Genomic DNA, 23147 nt, shown 5'->3' with positions numbered 1-23147 from the left:
TTCTCAGTGGACAACTTACCTTTTTTTTTACTTTTTTTTTTAATTTTTGATTTTTATTGAAGTTTAACAGAGAAAAAAAGACCAGCACAACCTACCTTTTTTATCTCTAATGCAGAGTATGCTTTTTGTCAGCAGTGCATTACTAATTGCTGAAATTGGGCACCAGCTGCCACATCTTGGACACCCTCCAGTGGTTATAATCGCTTAACTGACCCCAGGCCGGTGCTGTCAATGACAGCACAAATGAGTCCCTACATAAAAGATTATAATTTTAAGATATAAATATGCAGAATTAGAAAACAAATCATTTAAAACCTATTTAAAAAAACAGAGACCAATTAAAGGTATCTAAGAACAGTACATTCTACAAAATACAACTAAACAACAATCCAATTACCTTAGCAACCTAATAACATTTGGCCCTAAACAAGATGGTATTGCAATCACATAAATAATTAACATAAACTACTGTAGTCACTGAGCAATCAATATTGGTGTTGCTGAGACATCGCCCTAGGACTCTTTAGAATATAATTCTAGAATGCCACAGGTGTGACTGCTACATTGTGGCACATCTCATTTGACCTCAACAGTTTTCATGACAAAATTAGATATTGTTGTTCTACCTACAGAAACTGTTAATAAGGAAAAACAGAAGAGCGTCCCATATAAAGCAACCTATGAAAATATAAATGGGGTCAATAAATAGTTATGGCACAGATGGGCAAACATTTGTTGTACATGTGAGCAAGTGTTTGCTTCATAAAGGTTTTGTTTTGTGCTCTTTCACTTTAGGGGCATTTCCTAGGAGCAACATTTAGTTAACTTAAGAAAATTATTTATATTTAAAAAAAAAAATTAGTTTATAATAATTTACAACTGATTTGTGAATCCCTATACCTCCAGAATGCACCAATACCAAATATGTAAACATTGTCTCAAAATAATTTGATGGAGACATTGGCAAATGCTATAGATAATATGAAGGCTTATGGTGGACACGAGAAAGGGCTCAAGGGAGTTATCCCAAATTTGGGTAGTAGTTGCTTGCACTCTGGGATATCCTCTGGCAAGCCAGTGGTTAAAAACACAAGTCCACACAAAAGAAAATATATCTTTAGGAAGCACACAATCTAATCTAAAACTGCAAGGCTTTCCTAAAGTTAGCAGATCTGAATTTTCTAAAAATCTAAAATCTTACACTTTTCAGCATCTTAATGTGTGCAATTTCATCTACAAGAACAACACATGTAAAAACATGTAGTTGTTATGTGTATACTGTTCGGGATCAATCCTGAAACAATTTGGTCCAGGAACGTTCACACAGGATATTATGTCAATCCCTCTTAAAAGCATTAACAGAATCAGCCATCACAACATCTCCTGGCAGTGCATTCCACAACCTCACTGTCCTCACTGTAAAGAACCACCTACGTTGCTTCAAATGAAAGTTCTTTTCTTCTAGTCTGAAGGGGTGGCCTCTGGTACCATCTTGGTGATCATCTTGGGTAAAAAGGTCCCCTGCTATTTGTTTATAATGTCCTCTAATGTTCTTGTAAAGTGTAATCATGTCCCCTCCCAAGCCCTTTTTTCCAGAGAAAACAACCCCAACCTTGACAGTCTACCTCATAATTTAAGTCTTCCATCCATCTAACCAGTTTTGTCGCACGTCCCTGCACTCTCTCCAGCTCATTTATATCCCTCTTAAGGACTGGAGTCCAAAACTGCACTGCATACTCCAGATGAGGCCTTACCAGGGACCTATAAAGAGGCATAATTATGTTTTCATCCCTTGAGTTTATCCCTTTTTTATGTAAGACAGAACTTTATTTGCTTTAGTAGTTACAGAATGACACTGCCCAGAGTTAGACAACTTGTTATCTACAAAACCCCAAGATCCTTCTCATTTAAAGAAACTCACTGCCATTTAGTGTATAACTTGCATTTATATTATTTTTGCCAAAGTGCATAACCTTGCATTTATCAACATTGAACCTCATTTTCCAGTTTGCTGCCTAGTTTCCAAGCAAATTGCTCTGCATAGTTGGAAGCATCCTGTATGGAACCTATAGTTCTGCACAATTTAGTATCATCTGCAAAAATAGAAACAGTACTTTCAATGCCCACTTCCAGGTCATTAATAAACACGTTGAAAAGCAAGGGACCCAGTACAGAGCCCTGTGGTACTCCACTAACAACACTGGTCCAATTAGAAAATGTTCCATTTACCACCAGACTGTAGTCTATCTTTTAGCCAGTTCTCTATCCAGGTACAAATACTATGTTCCAGGCCAAAATTCCTTAATTTAACTTGCAACCTTCTGTGTGGCACTGTATCAAATGATTTAGCAAAGTCTAAGTAACATCCACTACCATCCCAGAATCAAGGTTCCTGCTTACCATCTCATAAAAAGAAATTAAATTATTCAGGCAAGATCTATTATGTATAAAACCATGCTGGCACAAACTCATAGTATTGTTATTTGCTATAAAGTCCAGTATCTTATCCATTATTAACCCTTCCAAAAGCTTTCCTACAAATGACGTTAGACTAACTGGCCTATAGTTTTAAGGCTGAGAACAGGATTCCTTTTTGAATAGCGGCACCACATTAGCAGATTGCATGAATCGAATCTGTAATCAACAGTTTCAACATGCTACCCATGATTCCAAGGGGCCACACTATGTGGATCTCCGCAGGCAGAGAATCCATTCCTCTGCTGCTGCTCTGCCTGCACCTGGAAACTTTGTCTACACTCGGGTGTGTAGAGGCACTTTGATTACCAACGGAGCAGAGGATTCTCTGCCCTTTTCACCAGGAGCAGCGGAGGAACAGATTCTCGCCCCTTTTCTCCGCAGGCTGAGATTCGCATAGTGTAGCACTAGCCTAAGTGGCTCATTGAATGAAAATCTCAGATGACTTCCTCCTAGTCTTTGCCCCCTTCCCTTGGACACTCAGGCCCCTGAGGGTAGTATCTGCGATGGGTTAATTGCACTTGTTTTTGCAGTTGGGCACACTATTTAATCTCACTTATTACTAGGTCTATATACCTGACTAAGGTTCATGCCCCTAAGTATTTTATGCAACTAAATAAATACAGGTTACATCCTTGCATTGTGTAAGTTGTGTTGTGCCGGTCAATCTGTCCAACTACTGCTGTGCTTTGCCAGATACTTCTTGTTTGATAGTTTAGGGTTAAATTATCATGTTTAAATAAAGAAATTAAATAAAACAGATATCATTTGGGAGTTAAAAAGAGTTAAAAAGTGGCGAAGTGAAAACTTGTAGAATGTTGATATAAGGCATGGCCCAAACAGGCCAAACTGGTGTAACAGAATACTGGAGGAAGCAGTCGTACTAGGCGCCAGTTGCTGAATAGTAATTTTTTCTCTGTGCTGTGATTGACGGCAGGTGCAGTGCGTGTGTTCATTAGCCAGTGCATAAGCAGCTCAGTCTCATCCAACTATCAAGGCTTTCTATTCCCAGGCCCTGTTATATCACATGGGAAATCTCAGCTGCCTGTCTGTAGTGAGAGGATGACAAGAGAGAAGCAGCAGCTAGAAGGGAGCTCCAGTGGAGGGCGTCGGCACAGTGCCTGCATGTCTATTCCTGGAAACTGAAGCAATGCCCTGGAAGCTCTCCTCTGCAAGGTTAATGTGTGGAGAGCTCACTGTTTGATCAGTCTGGTAAGTCATAACATTGCACAGGCTGCTGCTGCTGTTGTGTGACAATAATAATAATAATGTCTCAGTGCTGGCATTGTACTGATCCCTGCAGGATGGAATGTATTAGCTGAATAGCGTGGGTGTAGCTCACTGTCACTCATTAGCAAAGGAGAACCCACATGACATGAGCCATGACAAATGCCTGTTCCTGGACAGACAACCAGCACCATTACTGCAAGATTCTTGGGTTTCCGAGGCTTACCAGGAGTTATGGCAATCATAGGCATCCACCTAGAGGGTCACTTGCTTACCCCCACACTGAAGTGTTCCAGCAGGGCAAAAACAAGCTTTCCATAATGGTGATTAAACCTCTAAAGGATCACAGCCATTGCTGATTCTCTGCCTGTCTCCTGATAACATTGCGGGTCTCTGGCAGCAGCTGCTTCATACTTGTTATTTTGTTTCTTTTCATCCAGAGACTGAATCACAGTCTAGTCACATGATGCTGTGTGTGAGTGTTAGAAAATGTGTGCGAGTATTAAAAAATAGTTCTGCTTCTGTGTAGGGTAGAGGGGCGGGATCATCTTGTTTTTGTTTGTGTGCATGATTGCGTGTGTGTGTGTCACTACTGAAAGGGGATCAAGTAAAATCCCTTCTTGCAACAGCTGCTAAGTAGAACATGTTACATATGACCATCTTTCTCATTCGAGCCCTCAATAAATTGTTGGAGGAAAGAATGAGGTAGCTGAACTGTAACTCTGTACGGTAAACTGGTCACCAGTGCTTCTTAACCATGAAATGTAAATGCACATCCAGATGAAGAAATACAAGTTACTTGATTTGTGCAAATAAGGCAAATCAATCCAGTTCTAAAGCATGGCAGACAGATATGCACTCACACATCAATAACTTGGTTAAGGTAGAAAACAGAAAATAATGCAGGTAAAGTCTCACCAACAGGAATAGGGTTGCTGCCTCACCCCTAAATATTGAATTCACATCCTGAATGGCTAATTAGAAATTAATTAATAAATAGAATTAATTGCTAACTAGCCAACAGGATGTAGAGTCAATATGTGACCAGTATTAAATGGGTGATAACCCTAAACAGGTATGAAACCACAGTGTACTGGATCCCCTCCAGCAGATGCTCCCAGGGATAACAATAATAGACATGGTCCCATTTCACTGTGGGCCCTGCACTAGGTGTGTGTGCCACCCTTGGAAATACCCTTCCCAAACTCTCTCTTCTTGGTGGAGTATAGAAGTGCTATTGCTAGCTGTTTTGTCTTACTAATGTCCTGTAACCAGATCTATTCTGTCATTGGATAAACCTCATTCCCAGGGCCCCTGCTTCCTGACTTCACTAAGGTGATGGATTGCCTTAGAGCTGAAAATATCTCAAATACTTCAACCCCTGCTTCAGGTGGAGTTCAAATAGGAAGATCTAATTCTTTCATAAACTAGGGAACCAATACTAGTCCTGGACCAATGACAACACCTCCCTCCCAAAGCACTTAGATTACTGGATTGAACCCCCACCTAATTTATGGGAGATGATGCAATGAGACTTCTTAATAAACAACCAAAATAGTGTACATCAGTGCAACACCTATAAATGGATAGTGACACGATTGTTGTCTTGGATTGGAACAACATTTTACAGCATTACTAGGATTCTCACTATCTGCCCCCTACACAACTATATTACATCAGTAAGGGTAGGGCTGTAACACTATCTAAATCAGGTTAGGGTGCCTAATCAATGAGGAATAGCCTCTATGTTGGTGTGCTTTAACACCAACGTAGAGGCTATTCCTCAATGATCAGGCACGCTAACTGATTTTAACTGGGCCTGCCCTGCACCCACTTATTAATCCCTGACAGGCCTTTAGCTCCACAAGTAGAGGTTTATAAAATACTCATCTCCTTGTGTGACATAAGCCACTATTTCTGCAATAGGGTGTGTCTTGTTGGCTAGAAAAAAGGTTTCCTATTGGAGCGTAATAGTCTACCTGCCCACTAAAACTAAATGAAAACTATAACCAACCATCTGTAAGTAGCACTTACTAACTCCCTGTGTGACTTGGATACTACAATGCAGGCAGAACAGGAGGATACAAAGTTTCCTGACAGTCACAAAAGTGTTTATTCATGGGATTAAGCAGAAATATTAACCAGTCTGAACTTTCATAAATTGACCTTTTTAGACTTTATTTGTAATTATCTGCTGTATTCCTCTGTAAGTTATCGAAATTCCAGTTCTTTACATCCAGTTACTGGGAACTCATTTGTAGATCTATTTTTTTCTATGTTAGAGCACAGGTGTGTTATAGGTTGGCATACTATTTATGGGCAAATCAGTGGCAGTCAGCCCATCTTTCCTTCAGATAGTGTGTAGCTATAGGGAAAATGTGATCAAGACCAAGTGACTATGTTATGTAGGTACATAAATCACAGCTGATGATTTCAAAAGACATGTCCATATCAGATGAGGCCATTTTAATTGTATTAATTATATTTACCCAGAATGCACCCACTTATCACCCAGAGTGTCCCCTAATTTAACCTTCCTAAATTTGAAAGGCCCGTCCTGATCCCCATTTCTTGAAAGTTTCCTATGGTTCCTGCCTAAGTCTTGTTTCTGATTGCTGTCCTGGTTATTGCCTGTTGATCGTTTGCTGCCTGCCCTGACTCCTAGCCTGTTTTTTACCACAATTGTGCAAACATTGCTGCAGAATGTTCCTTAAAGTCTTGTCAGGGGTGTCCTGCTTACTAAAGAGTGCAGATTCCCAAGTAATCTTAGAGTTTCTGCTACATAGATCGTGACTCTTGGGATTGGAAAAAGCAATGTTCCATTTAATGGAAATTATGAACTTCTCCACCTGAAGGAGTGGAGTTGATCCGGGGTCTTGTCTTATTACTCTTTGGAGTAATCTCTTGGACAAAAGGTTGATGTTAAAGGGACAGTTTTCAACATTAATTCAAAGAAGAGGGCTTTTGCAATACTTTTTGACTATTGTTTTAAGATCAGGTTTTTGATATCTCTTGCACAAAACAGGGCAAATTAAAAGCAAAGTCACACTTTTCTTCATGTTATTAAAAGGATAATCAAAACCAATAAGTGGCCCATTGAGAAGCCTCTGTATAATGAGCTGATCCTTATCTGAAAGTCTTATCATGCTGCAGCTGGGAAACTTAGTGGTTTGTTTATACAGACGGCTTCTCAGAGAACTTCTGATTTGCTTTAATTGTAGTTCTTTCTCACTATGGTTCAGGAGAGGCGTTACCCTTGCAAACACATATCCTTCCTAGAAACCAAATTACCAGAAATCAGTAACAACGATAAAATTGCTTTTCAGAGTAAATTTTATGGACAAGATTCAGATATTTTACTTAGATGCCATATAAATCTGAAAAATTTCTCATTTTATTCTTTGACAGAGAAACCTCCTTCTATACTGCCAAGCATGGATAAAGACTTCCGTTACTATTTCCAGCATCCGTGGTCCCGCATTGTAATTGCTTACCTTGTGATATTCCTTAACTTTTTACTATTTGCGGAGGATCCTATATCTCACAGCCAAACTGAGGCCAATGTGATTGTTGTTGGAAACTGTTTTTCTTTTATGATTACTAAATACCCTGGAGTTGGTTGGGGTGTATTAAAAGTGATTCTCTGGCTATTGGCTATTGTCACTGGATTGTTTGCCGGAAAGCTCCTGTTTCATCAGCGTTTGTTTGGTAAGTTGGCTTAATATCTACTCTACATGTGTAGAAATTACATCAAATATATATAATTCAAATGGTTGCTGTACACACACTCACTAGTTAGTTGCCCATGTGTTACCAGACAGATATTTATGTAGCTAATTAGATGCTTATGCACACTGGGAACTTTCCATTACAAATCTTATTTATTAAATCAATGTTTTGGTCCTCAACAGGAACCTCTTTTAAAAGAATAATTTTACTGACAGTCAGGAAAGTATAGTGGACACAATTCCTTTGCAGCACACACTCAACGGAACAGCAGACATTGGTGTACTTTAAAACATCTTTTTTCACTGGACAATCCTCCTAACGTGTTTCGTGTGAACGCACAGGTACTTATAGGCATAAATCAGTAATACAAACATTGCATTAAAAAGAGCTGGAGGTAAACGTGACCAATGATGTATTTCCTCCCACTATTAACCTTGACAGGAATAAACCATTCTAAGGGTAGGGACACACTGGGCGATTTGGGGAGATTTAGTCGCCTGGCGACTAATCGCCGCGACTTTCCACGACCAATCTTCCCCGAATGCCTCCCCTCGCTCTGCGCCTGGCTAAAATGAAAAATCGCCTGCGCTAATCACACGCGGCGATTCGTTTTCCGAAGTCGCCCGAAGTTTCCTCGTGAGGCAACTTCGGGCGATTTCGGAAAACGAATCGCCGTGTGTGATTAGCGCCGGCGACTTTTCATTTTATCCAGGCGCAGAGTGAGGGGAGGCATTCGGGGAGAAAAGTCGCTGCGATTAGTCGCCAGGCGACTAAATCTCCCCAAATCGCCCAGTGTGTCCCTACCCTTAGTGTCACATTGGTGTGCTCACAAATGACTAAACAACAAGACTAACAGATCATTTCAAAAGGAATCTTAAACCTGCTACAAAGGTTGAAATGGGAAAGGTGGCCATAAAGGCACAGGTAATATCGTACGAAAAAAATTTCATACAATATTCTGTGCGTGTATGGTGGAAAAAGAGCCGACAATATCGGTCGGCTCATCAGTCAGGCTGGACAGAACATTTTGATTGGGTGTCTTTGAAGGCACCCAAACATCAGCTATTATTAGTGCTGAATCATCAGATATAGGCAGAATTCTAATGTTTCTACCTTTTATATCTGACGATTCAGCTCTATACGTGTGTATTGAAACAAACAATCTTTTCCAAGAAAGATGGTAATTTTTATGTCTATGGCTACCTTATACTGTGGTGGTTACTTTAGATCAGGGATCCCCAAACTTTAATACCCGTGAGCAACATTCAGAAGAAAAAGGAGTTGGGGAGCAACAATAGCATGAAAAATGTTCCTGGGTGCCCAATAAGTGCTGTGATTGGCCATTTAGTAGCCCCTATTTATATTGAGGCTACATTGAGGCTCTGTTTGGCAGTGCACCTGGTTTTTATACAACCAAAAACTTGCCTTGCTACTGGTTGGGGATCACTGCTCTAGATAGAACATTTGACAAAAAAAATCTAAATCCAAAAAAAAATTTTGTTTTCACCAACCTTTCCCGTAAATTTTAAATTCAATTTGTCATTAATCAAAGCATTTAAAAATTTCATAAAGTTTTTCAATGGTGCCCTTGACCATTCCATACAAAAATCAGATCATCGATGTATCATTTGTACAGGATGATCGCACCTGTGGTCTCTCTACTACCTCCATATATGTGTTCCTCCTCCCACCAATCGATGTATAGGTTGGCAAAGGTGGGTGCAAACTTTGCACCCACTGAGGTACCACATCTCTGGAGGTAATAGGTTGAATCAAATCCAAGTCAGGAAAGTATCAATAACAGTGATACAATTTGAACTGCTACAAATCTGCCAGCATTCCCTAGTTCGAATTATTAAATATATCCTAAGGTTTAAAATTGAAATGTACTGTAGTACATTTCAGTGTATGTATTAGAACCTTCAAATTAGATTTAATCATCAGTAAGTTAATAAAGACTTGGTTAAGTACAGTTCCTGAAGTACATTAAATGCAGTCATATAAATGGATTGTAGAAGAAAATCCCATGACACCTTAAAGAATAGCTGCTAACTGAGCTGCCTTAGGTGACGCTAAGCAATTGAAATCAAAATGGCTTGCATGCTGAAGCCCATTTTTTTGAGGGTACAAAAAAGGGAATTGCCTTAAAAACACTATAGTCAGTTGATTGCTTCACTGTAATATTGAACACAGGCATGTCTGCCTCCCATTTGTGTGCTAACTGCACCGACACCAGTTGGTTACTGTAGGAAGAACTAAACTAAAAAGAAAGATATATATATATATATATATATATATATCAAAACAGGGGGGTTGTGGGAGCACTCTAAAGGCTTTAAAGTATATATAAGTATAATAAATGCTATTGCATATGTACCCAAAACAGGGGTTATTTTGTTACAAAGTTATGATCATAAAATTGATAAGCCACCATACCACGTCAAGGTAAACCCCGAATGGCGGTCCCTAACTTGTTTTATATTTTATGTGCATTTTAGCATTACCTGTAATCAATGTCCGTTGAACGCTGTTTTTTCACTAAGGGCTAAATCCTCCCCAGCCAGCAATCAGGCTTTTAAAGGAGAGATATTCCCAAAACAAACGCCCAATTTTAAAAGCATAGGATCACCACTAGTTTAAAGGGGGGGTATGGGGTGCTACAACCACTGAAGCTATGCCACAGCTCCTGATCATAACTTTGTAACAAAATAACCCCTGTTTTGGGTACATATGCAATAGCATTTATTATACTTATATATATACTTTAAAGCCTTTAGAGTGCTCCCACAACCCCCCTGTTTTGATATATATATATATATATATATATATATATATATATATATATATATATATATATATATATATATATATATATATATATACACATACATCAGCACCTGTACGCTAACAGTGCTAACTGTATTTCCAGTGTCCGGAAAAAAATGTATACCAGAATAATCACAATAACAGCATATTTGCTTATAAGCAATCAAATGTAAATTTAAAAAAAAGATGATGTCAACTGTGTGTGCAGTTGATATACTGTATATTATTATAGAAACACAGTGTTGCGTAACTTCATCATATGCAGTTATATTATTGCATATACATTTAACCACTTATGTACCCTATATAAAGAATATACTGCAGTAAGTACATGATGAAGGTTAATAATTATATTTGGATATTATCAGCATACATATAATTTTTAAAGCCAAATGAGTGGAGTGGATAAGATCTCTCAAATAAAAGACAGAATAAATAGGGAGAACAATAAACGGACCCAGTACAAAACCTTGCAGCACCCCAACTTTTAGTGGAGCTGGTGATGAGGTTTTGTTAGCATAAGAGACAGAAAAAATAGTTAGAAAGGTAAGAGTAAGTCAGGATGCAGCCTACAGATGCCTAATGAGTGCAGAATTTGCACAAGGGGAGAGCAACTTTAGTAGGATTCTATACAGACATTGTTTTTACCTTGTGTTTTGCTCCCACCCTTTTTTTTTTTTTTTTTTTAAAGGTTATTGCTTTTAATAAACATTACAAAAAAATAAAAAATAAAAGTAATATATCCATAAACATGTGTACAGTTAAGACATGTGTCACTGGTCCATAATTATTTGCTTTCAATTGCATAGATTGAGGATAAATTAGCATCAGAAGACATTACAGGTATAGTGTAAGTATATATATATATATATTATCTGGTTGCATGATAATCTCTCGGTTGCACGCCCGGGCCCATTTCCCACCAAGGACTACATATCTTTTGAAATTTATTTGCGGTGCCTCTCGCTTCATGGGTAAACTTCCATCCAGTGCATAATCACACATTTTTTAGCATAGAATAATAATGCTCTAAACCTTAATCTTGCACAGACAGTGGGTACAAGGTGTTCCACTACACCCAGGAGACACACAATTGGGGAGAGTAAATGTGGGAATTCGAGTGTGTTCGCTAACGAGGCCATTACTTGCGACCAGTAAGTATTTATCACTGGGCAAGACCAGATCATGTGTAGAAAATTGGCTACTGGAGTTCCACATCTGGGGCAGGAGTCAGTGTCCTTCTTACCCATTGCCTTTAGTTTAAGCGGGGTGATATAGAGTTGATGGAACACCTTGTATTGAATCAGCCTATCCCTTATTGCTATTAAGCTTTTATACATAGTTTCTGTTGCCTCGTCCCAGTCATCCTGGGACAGCTCTGGAATGTCAGTCTTCCACCGTACCTGAGCTGTGTGGAACGGAGGGGGGACACTGGCTAGCAGGTTTTTGTATAGCCTGGACACCAACTTAACTGGTTGTTCAGCTGTGAGGGTTTCTTCAATTGTCATTGTGGCAATGACAAGAGAAAGTGTACCAAACTGGGCCTTAAAAGTGTGTCGAATTTGGAAATATCGAAAAAGTGGGAGGTTCTGAGAGGTGCATTTGGCTTGTAGTTCAGTATGTGAAGGGAAGGTACTGTTTTGCAGAAGATCGCCCAGGTATTTGATGCCCTGCCTTGGCCAGAAGAGGAAGTCCTCTAGGTTTCGGAAGTAAAGTAGGTTGGAGTTGCTCCATAATGGTAGTAGTGGGTTTAGACGAATAGGTCCTTTCTTAAATATTTTCAACACTTGGGTCCAGGCTCTGTGAGGAGTGGAGATGGTGGATGGCAGACTGCCTGCGTCCGAGATTTTCCGATGGGGAAAATTTTTAAGTCCTTCCAGTGACCCTATTATATTTGCATGTAGCGCCATATTTGGGTTATATGGGTCCGGATGATACCACCAGTGCAGGTAATACAGATGCGCTGCTATTTAATACAACTGGAAGTTGGGTAAGGGTAAGAGTCCACCATCCTCCCTCTCCGCTGACAATTTCTCCCAGGCAATTCTCGGTACCTTACGGTTCCATATAAAGGGAAGTATCAATTGGTTGATTTTTTTTAAATACTGATTTGGGAATGTATACAGGGGCATTATGGAGGTGGTATAGAGATTTCGGTAGAAAGATCATCTTGATTTTGAGGTTTATTTTCCCCCACAAAGATAGGGGGAGATTAGCCCAACCCAGTAGATCAGATTCAAGTTTTGAAATTATGGGATCAAGGTTCTCTTGTATGTAGTTTGATAGATTTGCTTGTATGTGGAGGCCAAGGTATTTAAATTTCTGGACCCACTTAAGGGGAGCATTGGGGGGAGATCGTTAGGGGGGTCCTGATTGTCAATTGAGAAGAGGATGGATTTATCCCAGTTTATTTTGAGGCCAGAGAAACCTCCGAATTGCTCCACTACTTTGAGCATTGATGCTAGTGAGTTCTGGGTGTCTACCAAGTAGATCAAAAGATCGTCTGCGTACAGGGAGATCTTTTCAGTAAGTGGGCCAATTTTGAGACCTACAATTTGTTCAGATTCACGTATGGCTATGGCTAGAGGTTCTATGGCTAAGGCAAAGAGAAATGGGGATAACGGGCATCCCTGTCGCGTACCTCTTTCCAGTAGGAATGGATCTGATATCATGCCGTTAACCCTGATCCGTGCAGTTGGTCTATAATAAAGCATCTGTATCCATTTAATGAATTGGTCACCCAGGTTAAACCTGCGAAGGGTCTCCCATAGGTAGGGCCATTCTATTGAGTCTAAGGCCTTAGCTGAGTCTAGGAGGCTATTGCTCTTGTCCCCACATTGGCATGTTGTGTTTCAATGTTAGTATACAATCTCCTAATGTTAATATTTGTGGCTCTACCTGGCATAAATCCCGATTGATCGGGATGGGCTCCCACCCTTTCTATGTGTATTATAAACATTCTCCTTCTTTACAGATTTTAACCAGAATGTTTGAATAACGATAATATTTTAATTTTCTTTTGTAGGTCATGTGCTTCGTTTGAAAATGTTTAGGGAAGACCATGGATCGTGGATGACCATGTTTTTCAGCATTATACTTTTTCTATTCATTTTTTCACATATCTACAATCTGTTTCTTCTCATGGCAGGAGGCATGAGGTAAGATTCTAGTGTTATTGCACATAATTATTTTGTAAAAAGTTTAAAAAAAAAATTAGAACATAGAAGTATAAGAAAAATATAGATTCACCTTATGTAAAAGCATGATCTTTAGTTAGTCTTGGTTCCACTTGTACAATATGCAGAAGTGTAGTGGAAGATAAAGGACCATTCTTACAGGGGTGATCCTGGCCCTTCCTCGTCCTCCGCACGCTCAACTTTTTGTGCCGGAGAGGGTTAAAGGGGACCGCAATGTCGGCAGGAGGGTCCATGGCCCTAGCGCAGAGAGCCCCTGGCAATTAGTGGGGCGATGCCACCTGAGGCAAGTATCTTAACTTGCCTCATTGGCATGGCTCCCCTGCAATCCTTTATTCATCATCCGAAGCCAGTGTTTATCATTTTATCAGTGTAAGTTGTAAGTTAATAGCTATCTTCCAAAGTGCTTTGGTATTATGTTTATTCATAAATGGAGGAGATGTTATTCAGTTAAAAAGTCTAGTTATGACTTATTTCATATAAGGCAGCTTCACATTTATGCAGAAGTAGTTCAGTAATATCTAATTTAACAAAGAGCATTTCTAAATAGTTTACATGTATTTGGGTATCCACTAGGTGGCAATAGAATACTAACAGATTTCATGCTCAAAATGTGTAAATCTAAATTTAGCTGGGTAAGCCCAAGAATGGATTCATTGTTTTTGTGTGGCAAATAAGTGGACCCCAGAAAAACCACATATTTTCAGAAAGTACACATTCTGCCCAATCCAAAATGTGTAAATATGTAAACTGCAAAGCTATGCTAAACGTAACAGTTTTTATGAAAAATGTCTTAAAGCTTGCATTTTACCCCATTTATATGCCCCACATGTTGTAACGTACCAACATAAACCACCTAAATATGAATTCCAGGGGTCTACTGAACAGTTTGATGCCTCATATGCATAAATCTACCAAACTATGTGGCATATAGAGTAACCCAAATTAAATTATGCATAAGAATTTTCACATCTGGCACTCTGGCTGCTGCAAAAGAAGCACCCTGTATGTGTGTTATTCGTCGTAAGACCCCCTAACAGTACAGAGACCATAGAAAACCTTATTTTTTTGGAAAGTATGTATTTTTTTTTAAAAAAGTGGGTAAATATTTCTTTCTACTGCAAACTGCCAAACTTAAAAGCTATGATAAACATAAAGGTTTTTATGAAATTTCTGAAAAGTATTTTACACCATTATGGGACAGATTTACTAAGGTACGCATGGTAAATTCGAATTTGAAATTTTGCAGTTTTTGGTCAAAACTCACAATTTCAAGTTTAAAACGACCAACTTGAATTCAGAATTCGAATCCAAGATTTATCATTCCCCTACCCTGGAAGTAACTCAAATTTGACAGTTCGCCACATAAAACCTGCCGAGTTCATATAGAAGTCAATGGCAGAGGTCAGCTTTCCTGACATTCAAGTCTTGAAAAACTAAAAATCTTACTGTGTTCGAATTCGGTTCGAGTTTTTTGCATAGTGTAATTGGTGGTCAGAATACCAGTTTGATTAGCTTCACTTGGCCAAATATGTTTTATGGGCACAAACAAGCAAAACTTGCAGAACTGAAAATGCAATAAAATTCTGTTATGAACCTGGGATATATGTAAGATCTGTTCTGGACTTTCCCAGGTATTTGGATAGCAGGACTGCCACCTGACCAAGCTGTAAAACACCAGCTAAGGCCAGGGCTGTATTGCAAATTTACTGGTAATGCACTAGCCGGTAAATTTATAATACCCTTAAGTTGAGCCCCTGGCCCACCCACCCAAGTCCCTGATCCACTCAATATTACCCATTCTGTACCTTGAAATGTGTGCTTTATGCTTCCTTGTATCATCAATTTTGTCTCAGCCCTCACCTTTATGATGCACCCCACCCCTTTTTTACACTGCTACCCGCCCCTTTACTCTCCACCCCGCAGGCCAGTAAAACGTTTTAGAAAGGTGTCAACTCTACCTTCTATAAAACTTTGCTTTGAGGGTGAGCTATTTTTATTGCTGTCACTGGCAGTTTTATTGTAAAGCTTCAGTACTAATTCATCGCACAGTAGCTTGCATGGGCTTGCCTCGGTTTACTTATAGCTGCTTGTATATTCTACTCTTTTAAGCTGATAAAATGGATCTGATATAGAGTGTATCTACATTTCTTCTCCCCAGGCTGTTATTAACCACAGGACTTCTCTGCATGCACACAATGGCAGAAATCTAGTGCTCACTATGTGAATCTGTGTTTCATTGCTAACAGCATGGCTGACTGAGTGCATAAAAATGTCATGAAAAATAGACCATGCAGCTTCCCACCATAGGATAAAGGACAGGCAGAGCTGTACAATGTATAAAAGTACATACAGGGAGGACAGGTAATATAATACAATAGATATATATATATATATATATTTATATAACATAGGACTTACATATCACAAATTACAGTCAGTGTACCCACTTGCAGTACGCGAATGGTCTCATCTGAGGTAAGGTGCTAACATTATATATTTTGTTCATGTTGTAAAGCTCAGCATTGCCATTTCCCATATAGTCCTATTTAAATAAACCATTTTTCACATTTTATTTATTGGTATTTCTCTGTAATAATTAGACAGAACGACTGGGATCTGGAAAGCCCCATATCCCAATGCTTCTGGATAATAGATCTGATGCCAATATTTGTCATTGGAATTGACTAAAAACCTTTGAGTGGAGCCATGGTTAACCAGACAAATCTTGCGACATTCAGGGCTGTGTCTATTTGACATACCTAAAAATTAGCCTAATAAAACTGACCGAGTTGATCATAGATTACTCTATAATAATTTAATTGGTTTCAGTAATTATTCTTTGCTAACAAATAGTGTGCTTTGCTCTGTAGTCTGCATGTCCTTAAATTCCTCATCAAGTATATTTGCCTGATCTGTTATGTCAGTTGTCTGGCTGATCACTCCACTTTCCAAGTTACATTATATTTAGTTATCCTTGGAGATGTAGCCATAACCTCACAGTTATTCAAAGGCAAACTCAAACTTACTTTAATTATATGCTTTAAGACTAACTGATCTTTTTTACTCTGAAGTCTTCAGACATGTTTACTAGTCAAAATGATTGCTGCTTATTTAGCCAAGTGTTGGAAAATGAAATTCTTCCTTTTGTCCAAATTTGTCAAGAGGACAAAATCCTTCTTGAGTCCAAAAGGTCAATTAGACCAGTTACTGGATCAACCGTGAACCCATTTCAGTGACCCTGAATTCTCTAACTTGCTAAAAAAATCAACCCTTTCTTGAAACAACCCTGTGTCTAATATATCTGTAACGGGCCCGAAGGCACAGTAATAGTGTAGACCAAAGAGGAGACCAGACCAGGTTCGAGGTACAAGAGGGTTTATCCAAAGAATCGTCAAAATACAGGCAAATAGGTCAGACCAGGCAGAAGACAAGCAGAATCGAAGAACAGGCAGAAGTCGGTACACAAGAATCAAAATAGACAATAACACCCAGGAACTCTGTAGCAGGAACCTATAGTTGGGCAAGGACTGGAAGGGGAAGTACGTTTAAATAGTCTCTGGGTTGGCGCCAAATTTTGACGCGCTTGCGTCAGACGCAGACGCCAGCGTCCTCACGCTGACGTCTCGACGCCGGCGCCCGATTCTGACGCCGGCGTCCGTTCCGTCGCCGACGACCAATCCTGGAGTGGGAAAAAGGTGAGGTCATAGACCTGTGCCCAGCAGGAGCCATGTGGTGAGGCAGGTGGTCGCCATCTTGGACGCCATCTTGGACGCCATCTTAAAGACCTGAGGTAGATTCCATTACAGTACCCCCCTCCTTAGGGGGGGCCTCAGGACCACCGAGTCTAGGGGAGAGAGGGAATAGTTTATGGAATCTACGAACCAAGATGGGCGTATGGACATCTGAGCTCCTGACCCAGGAGCACTCCTCGGGACCGAACCCCTTCCACTCGATGAGATATTGAAGAGTGCCCCTGGAAAGACGAGAGTCCAAGATCCTCTTCACCTCGAATTCCTGGTGATCGTCAACCAGGACTGGAGCTGGGGAAGAAGAAGAAGAAGAAAAAGACACAGCAGGCTTAAGGAGAGAGACATGGAAGGCATTCGGGATCCGCATCTCTGGAGGGAGTTGAAGACGAACCGCCACCGGATTGATGATTTCAATGACAGGAAAGGGACAGATGAATCTGGGACCAAGCTTTGGGGTAGGAATCTTCAGGCGGATGTTACGGGTGGAAAGCCAAACTTTGTCACCAGGAGCATAGGGTGGAGCAGAAATCCTCTTCTTGTCGGCAAACCTCTTCTGGACCAGGGAGCTCTTCTGCAGATTAGAGGCAACAGCAGCCCAAATAGCCATCATGTGGGCAGCCTGATCGTTGGCGGCAGGAACATTGGTGAGGAGAAGATCCTGAGGAAACGCCAATGGATTCTGACCGTAGACACAGAAGAAAGGGGACTGATGCGAGGAAGAATGCAAAGCGTTGTTATGGGCGAACTCAGCCCAGGGAAGGAGATCCGACCAGTCGTCTTGGCACAGGGAAACATGGCAGCGAAGAAACTGTTCCAAAGCCTGGTTCACTCTCTCAGCGGCTCCATTGGACTGTGGGTGATAGGCAGAAGAAAATTGCAAAGAAATGTTGAGAGCTTTGCACAAGGATCTCCAGAATCTAGACACGAATTGTGAGCCACGGTCAGAGACGATCTCGGCAGGAAACCCATGGAGACGAAAAATATGTTGGATGAAAAGCTTGGAAAGTTCAGGAGCAGAGGGAAGTTTGCGGAGGGGAATGAAATGAGCCATTTTGCTGAACCTGTCAACGACAACCCAGATAACAGTGTGACCGGAGGAGACAGGCAGATCCACAATAAAATCCATGGCAAGATGAGTCCAAGGACGAGATGGAATGGGTAATGGAAGAAGGAGTCCTTTGGGAGGAGAATGTCCAGACTTGGAAATGGCACAGATGGTACAAGAAGAAACAAAGTCTTTGACATCCTTTTTCATGGATGGCCACCACACCAGGCGAGAAAGAAGTTCGGTAGTCTTCTCCACTCCGGGATGGCCGGCCTGTTTGGAACTGTGTGCCTGGGATAGGATAGACTGACGACAATCAGGTGGAACAAAGGCAACCCCTAGAGGAATATTGTCAGGAGCAGAAGCTTGAGCGGAAAGGATTTGCGAAGCCAAGGAGGGAAATAGGGCAGCGACGATCTTGGAGGAAGGCACAATGGGTTCAGGATCTTCGGAGCAGGGAACTTCAGGAACAAAACTTCTTGACAAAGCATCAGCCTTTCTATTTCTAGAGCCAGGACGAAAGGTGATGACGAAGTTAAAACGGGAGAAGAACAGTGACCATCTGGCTTGTCGAGGATTCAAACGTTTGAGGGACTGGATAAATTCAAGGTTCTTATGGTCTGTAAAGATGGTCACGGGAATGGAGGATCCCTCCAGTAAATGTCTCCACTCCTCCAGGGCGAGTTTCACTGCCAATAACTCATGATTCCCCACATCGTAGTTCTGCTCGGAGGAGGAAAATTTCTTAGAGAAGAATGCACAGGGATGTAACTTCCCATCCAAGGATGATCTCTGTGACAAAACAGCTCCAACTCCCACATCTGAGGCGTCGACTTCGAGGAAGAAGGGAAGAAGAAGTTCGGGGTGTCTGAGAATAGGTGCAGAAGAAAAGGCAGTTTTCAAGGATTCAAAGGCTTCCAAGGCTAGAGGAGGCCAGTGCTGTGGTTTACCCCCTTTGCGGATAAGGGCCAAGATAGGAGAGATCTTGGAAGAAAAACCTTTAATAAATTGTCTGTAATAGTTGGCAAAGCCAATAAATCTCTGGATAGCCTTGACACTTGTGGGGAGGGGCCAATCAAGAATTGCTGAAACCTTGGCTGGATCCATCTTGAAACCCTGCTGGAAGATGATGTACCCGAGAAAAGGGATGGAGGACACTTCAAACGAACACTTTTCCAATTTAGCGAAGAGATTATTCTTTCTTAGGCGAAGAAGAACTTCCTTCACTTGGGAGCGATGCTCGTGGAGATTTTTGGAAAAGACAAGAATGTCATCCAGATAGACGACAACACTTTGCCCCAACAGATCTCTGAATATATCATTTACGAACTCTTGGAAGACCGCGGGGGCATTACATAGTCCAAACGGCATGACTAGATATTCATAATGCCCGTCTCGGGTATTGAAGGCGGTCTTCCATTCGTCCCCTTCACGAACTCTAATGAGGTTATAGGCACCCCGAAGATCTAGCTTAGTGAAGATCTTGGCCCCTCTTAACTGATCGAAGAGTTCAGAGATTAGGGGGAGAGGGTAACGGTTTTTAATGGTGATTTTGTTTAACCCCCTATAGTCGATGCATGGTCGCAGACCTCCGTCCTTCTTTTCGACAAAGAAAAATCCAGCACCAGCAGGGGAGGAAGAAGGGCGGATGAAGCCTCTTTGGAGATTCTCCTGAATGTAGGTCTTCATGGCAACTGTCTCAGAGGGGGAAAGAGGATAGGTGCGACCCCGGGGAGGCATGGAACCAGGAAGAAGTTCGACCGGACAGTCATAGGGTCGATGAGGAGGAAGGGTCTCTGCAGAGCCCTTATTGAAGACATCAGCAAAATCTTGATAGACGGATGGAAGGGACAACTTGGAAGAAACAGAAGAAACCTTGATAAGGGGTACAGCAGGCAAACAGTTCCGTTGGCAATAGGGGCTCCAGCGGGAGACTTGAGAGGAGGACCAGTCAATGACTGGATTATGGGTGCACAACCAGGGAAGCCCCAAAACGAGTGGAGTTGAAGGGCAATCGATGAGTAGAAAGGCCAATCTCTCCAGATGCATGGTGCCCACTCTAAGAGAAAGTTCAGCGGTGGTTTGAGAAATAATGGCCGAAGACAGAGGGCGGTCATCAATAGCCAACACCCGCAGAGGAGAGGCCAAGGGTTGTAGGGGAACCGCATGACGAGCAGCAAAAACTCTGTCCATGAAATTGCCGGCAGCACCAGAGTCCAGGAAAGCTTGCACTGGGATCTTCTGGGAACCGAATTGGATCTGTGCTGGAAGAAGGAAGCGTTGAGTAGAGGGTTGGGGAGAATGACAAACACCACCCAGATAGGTCTCCCCAAACCTACCTAGGTGCTGGCGTTTCCCGGCTTCACAGGACACTCATGGGCGAAGTGTGATTTGCCCCCACAATACAGGCATAGGCCGGCAGCCCTTCTCCGTAGCTTCTCCTGTTCGGAAAGACGAGCCCGTCCGATCTGCATGGGTTCCTCAGTAGATGGAGCAGAGGAAGCAGAAGCCGCAGGAGTAGGAGAGGGGAAAGCAGAAGCCGGATTGAAGAGTAGGGGTCTCTGGAAGCGAGGAGCCAGGGTGGATTGGAACCGGGGATACTTCTTCGAACGCTCTCTGTCGAGCTCGATTTGAAATTCCCTCTGCCGGGTGTCAACCTTTATAGCCTGCGCCACCAGATCCTCCCATCGAGAAGGAATTTCCCGGGAGACCAAGTCGTTTTTAATCCGCATGGCTAGGCCGTTGTAGAAGGCGGCATGGTACCCATCATTGTTCCAGGTGGTCTCCGCAACTAGGGTGCGGAACTCAATAGCGTACTCTGGAATAGAGCGAGTGCCTTGCTGGATCTGGAACAGGCGAGCAGAGGATGCCATAGCTCGACCAGGGGCATCAAAGACGACCCGAAGTTCACGGATGAAGGCACTGGCGTTGTCAATCAAAGGGTCCCCCTTCTCCCACAGAGGTGATGCCCACTCCAAAGCCTTCCCCTGCAGGCGAGTAATCATGTACCCCACTTTAGCTCGTTCGGATACAAACTGACCAGGCAGAAGGGCGAACTGGATCTCGCACTGGTTGATGAAACCTCTGCATGCATCAGGATCGCCGCTGTAGAGGGGAGGCGCAGGAATGCGAGGTTCCGAAGGCTGAAGTGGGCTTGCAGGAACGGCCACAGGGACCGGGGCCACAGGTGACAATGCCGACAACTTGTCCAGAATAGCTTCAAGAGCCTGACCGAAGTGTGACTGCTGGGCTTCGTATGACTGCATGCGGGAAGCCAGACCGCGGATAGCGCCACCGACATCAGGTGGAGCTGGAATCTCCTCCGAAGGGTCCATGGCCCAACTATACTGTAACGGGCCCGAAGGCACAGTAATAGTGTAGACCAAAGAGGAGACCAGACCAGGTTCGAGGTACAAGAGGGTTTATCCAAAGAATCGTCAAAATACAGGCAAATAGGTCAGACCAGGCAGAAGACAAGCAGAATCGAAGAACAGGCAGAAGTCGGTACACAAGAATCAAAATAGACAATAACACCCAGGAACTCTGTAGCAGGAACCTATAGTTGGGCAAGGACTGGAAGGGGAAGTACGTTTAAATAGTCTCTGGGATGGCGCCAAATTTTGACGCGCTTGCGTCAGACGCAGACGCCAGCGTCCTCACGCTGACGTCTCGACGCCGGCGCCCGATTCTGACGCCGGCGTCCGTTCCGTCGCCGATGACCAATCCTGGAGTGGGAAAAAGGTGAGGTCATAGACCTGTGCCCAGCAGGAGCCATGTGGTGAGGCAGGTGGTCGCCATCTTGGACGCCATCTTGAAGACCTGAGGTAGATTCCATTACAGTATCTACCAGAACAACTTCTTCAGAGAGAATATTCCATAACATTTCAGCTTTACACACCTTAAGATGGAATCTTCTTTCTTCTAATGTTGATGCTCTTGTATCTTCTTGATGATTAATAAGGCAACATAGAGTTGTATTGTATGGTCCCCTTAAATAGTAAATAATGAACCCCTACAATATATAGTGAATAAAGTACCCCCTTTTGTAAAATATAGGGATATTATAAGTTACCGAGGAGTTTCATGACCATATAAAAACACGAGGCCGAAGGCCGAGTGTTTTTATACAGGTCATGGAACTCCGAGGTAACTTCTAATATCCTCATATTTTACAACTGGGGGTACTTTATTTATTATAATACACAAATTTCAATGAGTCATGTGACAGAAATGACATCAGAACTCACCGTTTATAACTGATGACATCAGAACTCACCGTTTATAAGGATATAATTTACAGGATATTCATGGCTTTTGTGTATTATAAGGATATTATGGCACTGAGGAGTTCCATGACCATTTTAAAGCACAAGGCTGAAGGCCAAGTGCTCTTCTACAGGTAATGGAACTCCAATGTGACTTCTAATATCCTTATATTTTACTACAGGGGGTAAGTTATTTGTTATATGTTTAACTGAGTCATGTGAAAGAAATTACATCACCAAGCACCATTTATAAGGATACAATTTACAGGATGTTCATGGCTCTTGTGCATTATGTATTTATAAAATCATCCATTATGTGCACCCCTTTCTCCAGTGTAAGCAATCACACTATAGTCAGCCATTCTCCATAACTGAGACTTTCCATACCCTTTATTGGCTTAGTTGTACTTCTCTGGTCTTGATCTACAATATTTAATATGAATTGTATTTAAACAAGCATCTGCATCACTGCTTATTCTAGCAGGGTCCTTGGTTCTCTTGAATCCATACTTTTTTATTATAGCATTAGTCACAAAATAAACAACTGTAGTACTGTACCATGTTATGGCCAGATTATTGTAGAAGTGATACCTGTATTGACTAATAATCAAAATACATTGCAAGCTTTCAGAGC

At 41.7% G+C, this 23147-nt stretch overlaps 1 protein-coding gene across 1 annotated transcript in view; it reads left to right on the top strand.

Annotated features, from left to right (window-relative positions):
* Positions 1-3426: 3426 nt before the first annotated feature.
* LOC108711120 (transmembrane protein 117) overlaps positions 3427-23147 on the top strand; it is an 86089-nt gene continuing 66368 nt past the window's right edge. The window contains exons 1-3 of the mRNA XM_018252527.2: positions 3427-3687; positions 7111-7410; positions 13283-13415. Of these exons, the coding sequence (XP_018108016.1) occupies positions 7137-7410; positions 13283-13415 (407 nt within the window). The 5' untranslated portion in view covers positions 3427-3687; positions 7111-7136. The remainder of the gene's footprint in view (positions 3688-7110; positions 7411-13282; positions 13416-23147) is intronic.

Source organism: Xenopus laevis, chromosome 3L, assembly GCF_017654675.1.
Source record: "Xenopus laevis strain J_2021 chromosome 3L, Xenopus_laevis_v10.1, whole genome shotgun sequence".
In the NCBI taxonomy this organism is placed as follows: domain Eukaryota; kingdom Metazoa; phylum Chordata; class Amphibia; order Anura; family Pipidae; genus Xenopus; species Xenopus laevis.
Note: the sequence above shows the minus strand (reverse complement) of the source record. Positions and strands in the feature narration are given on the sequence as shown.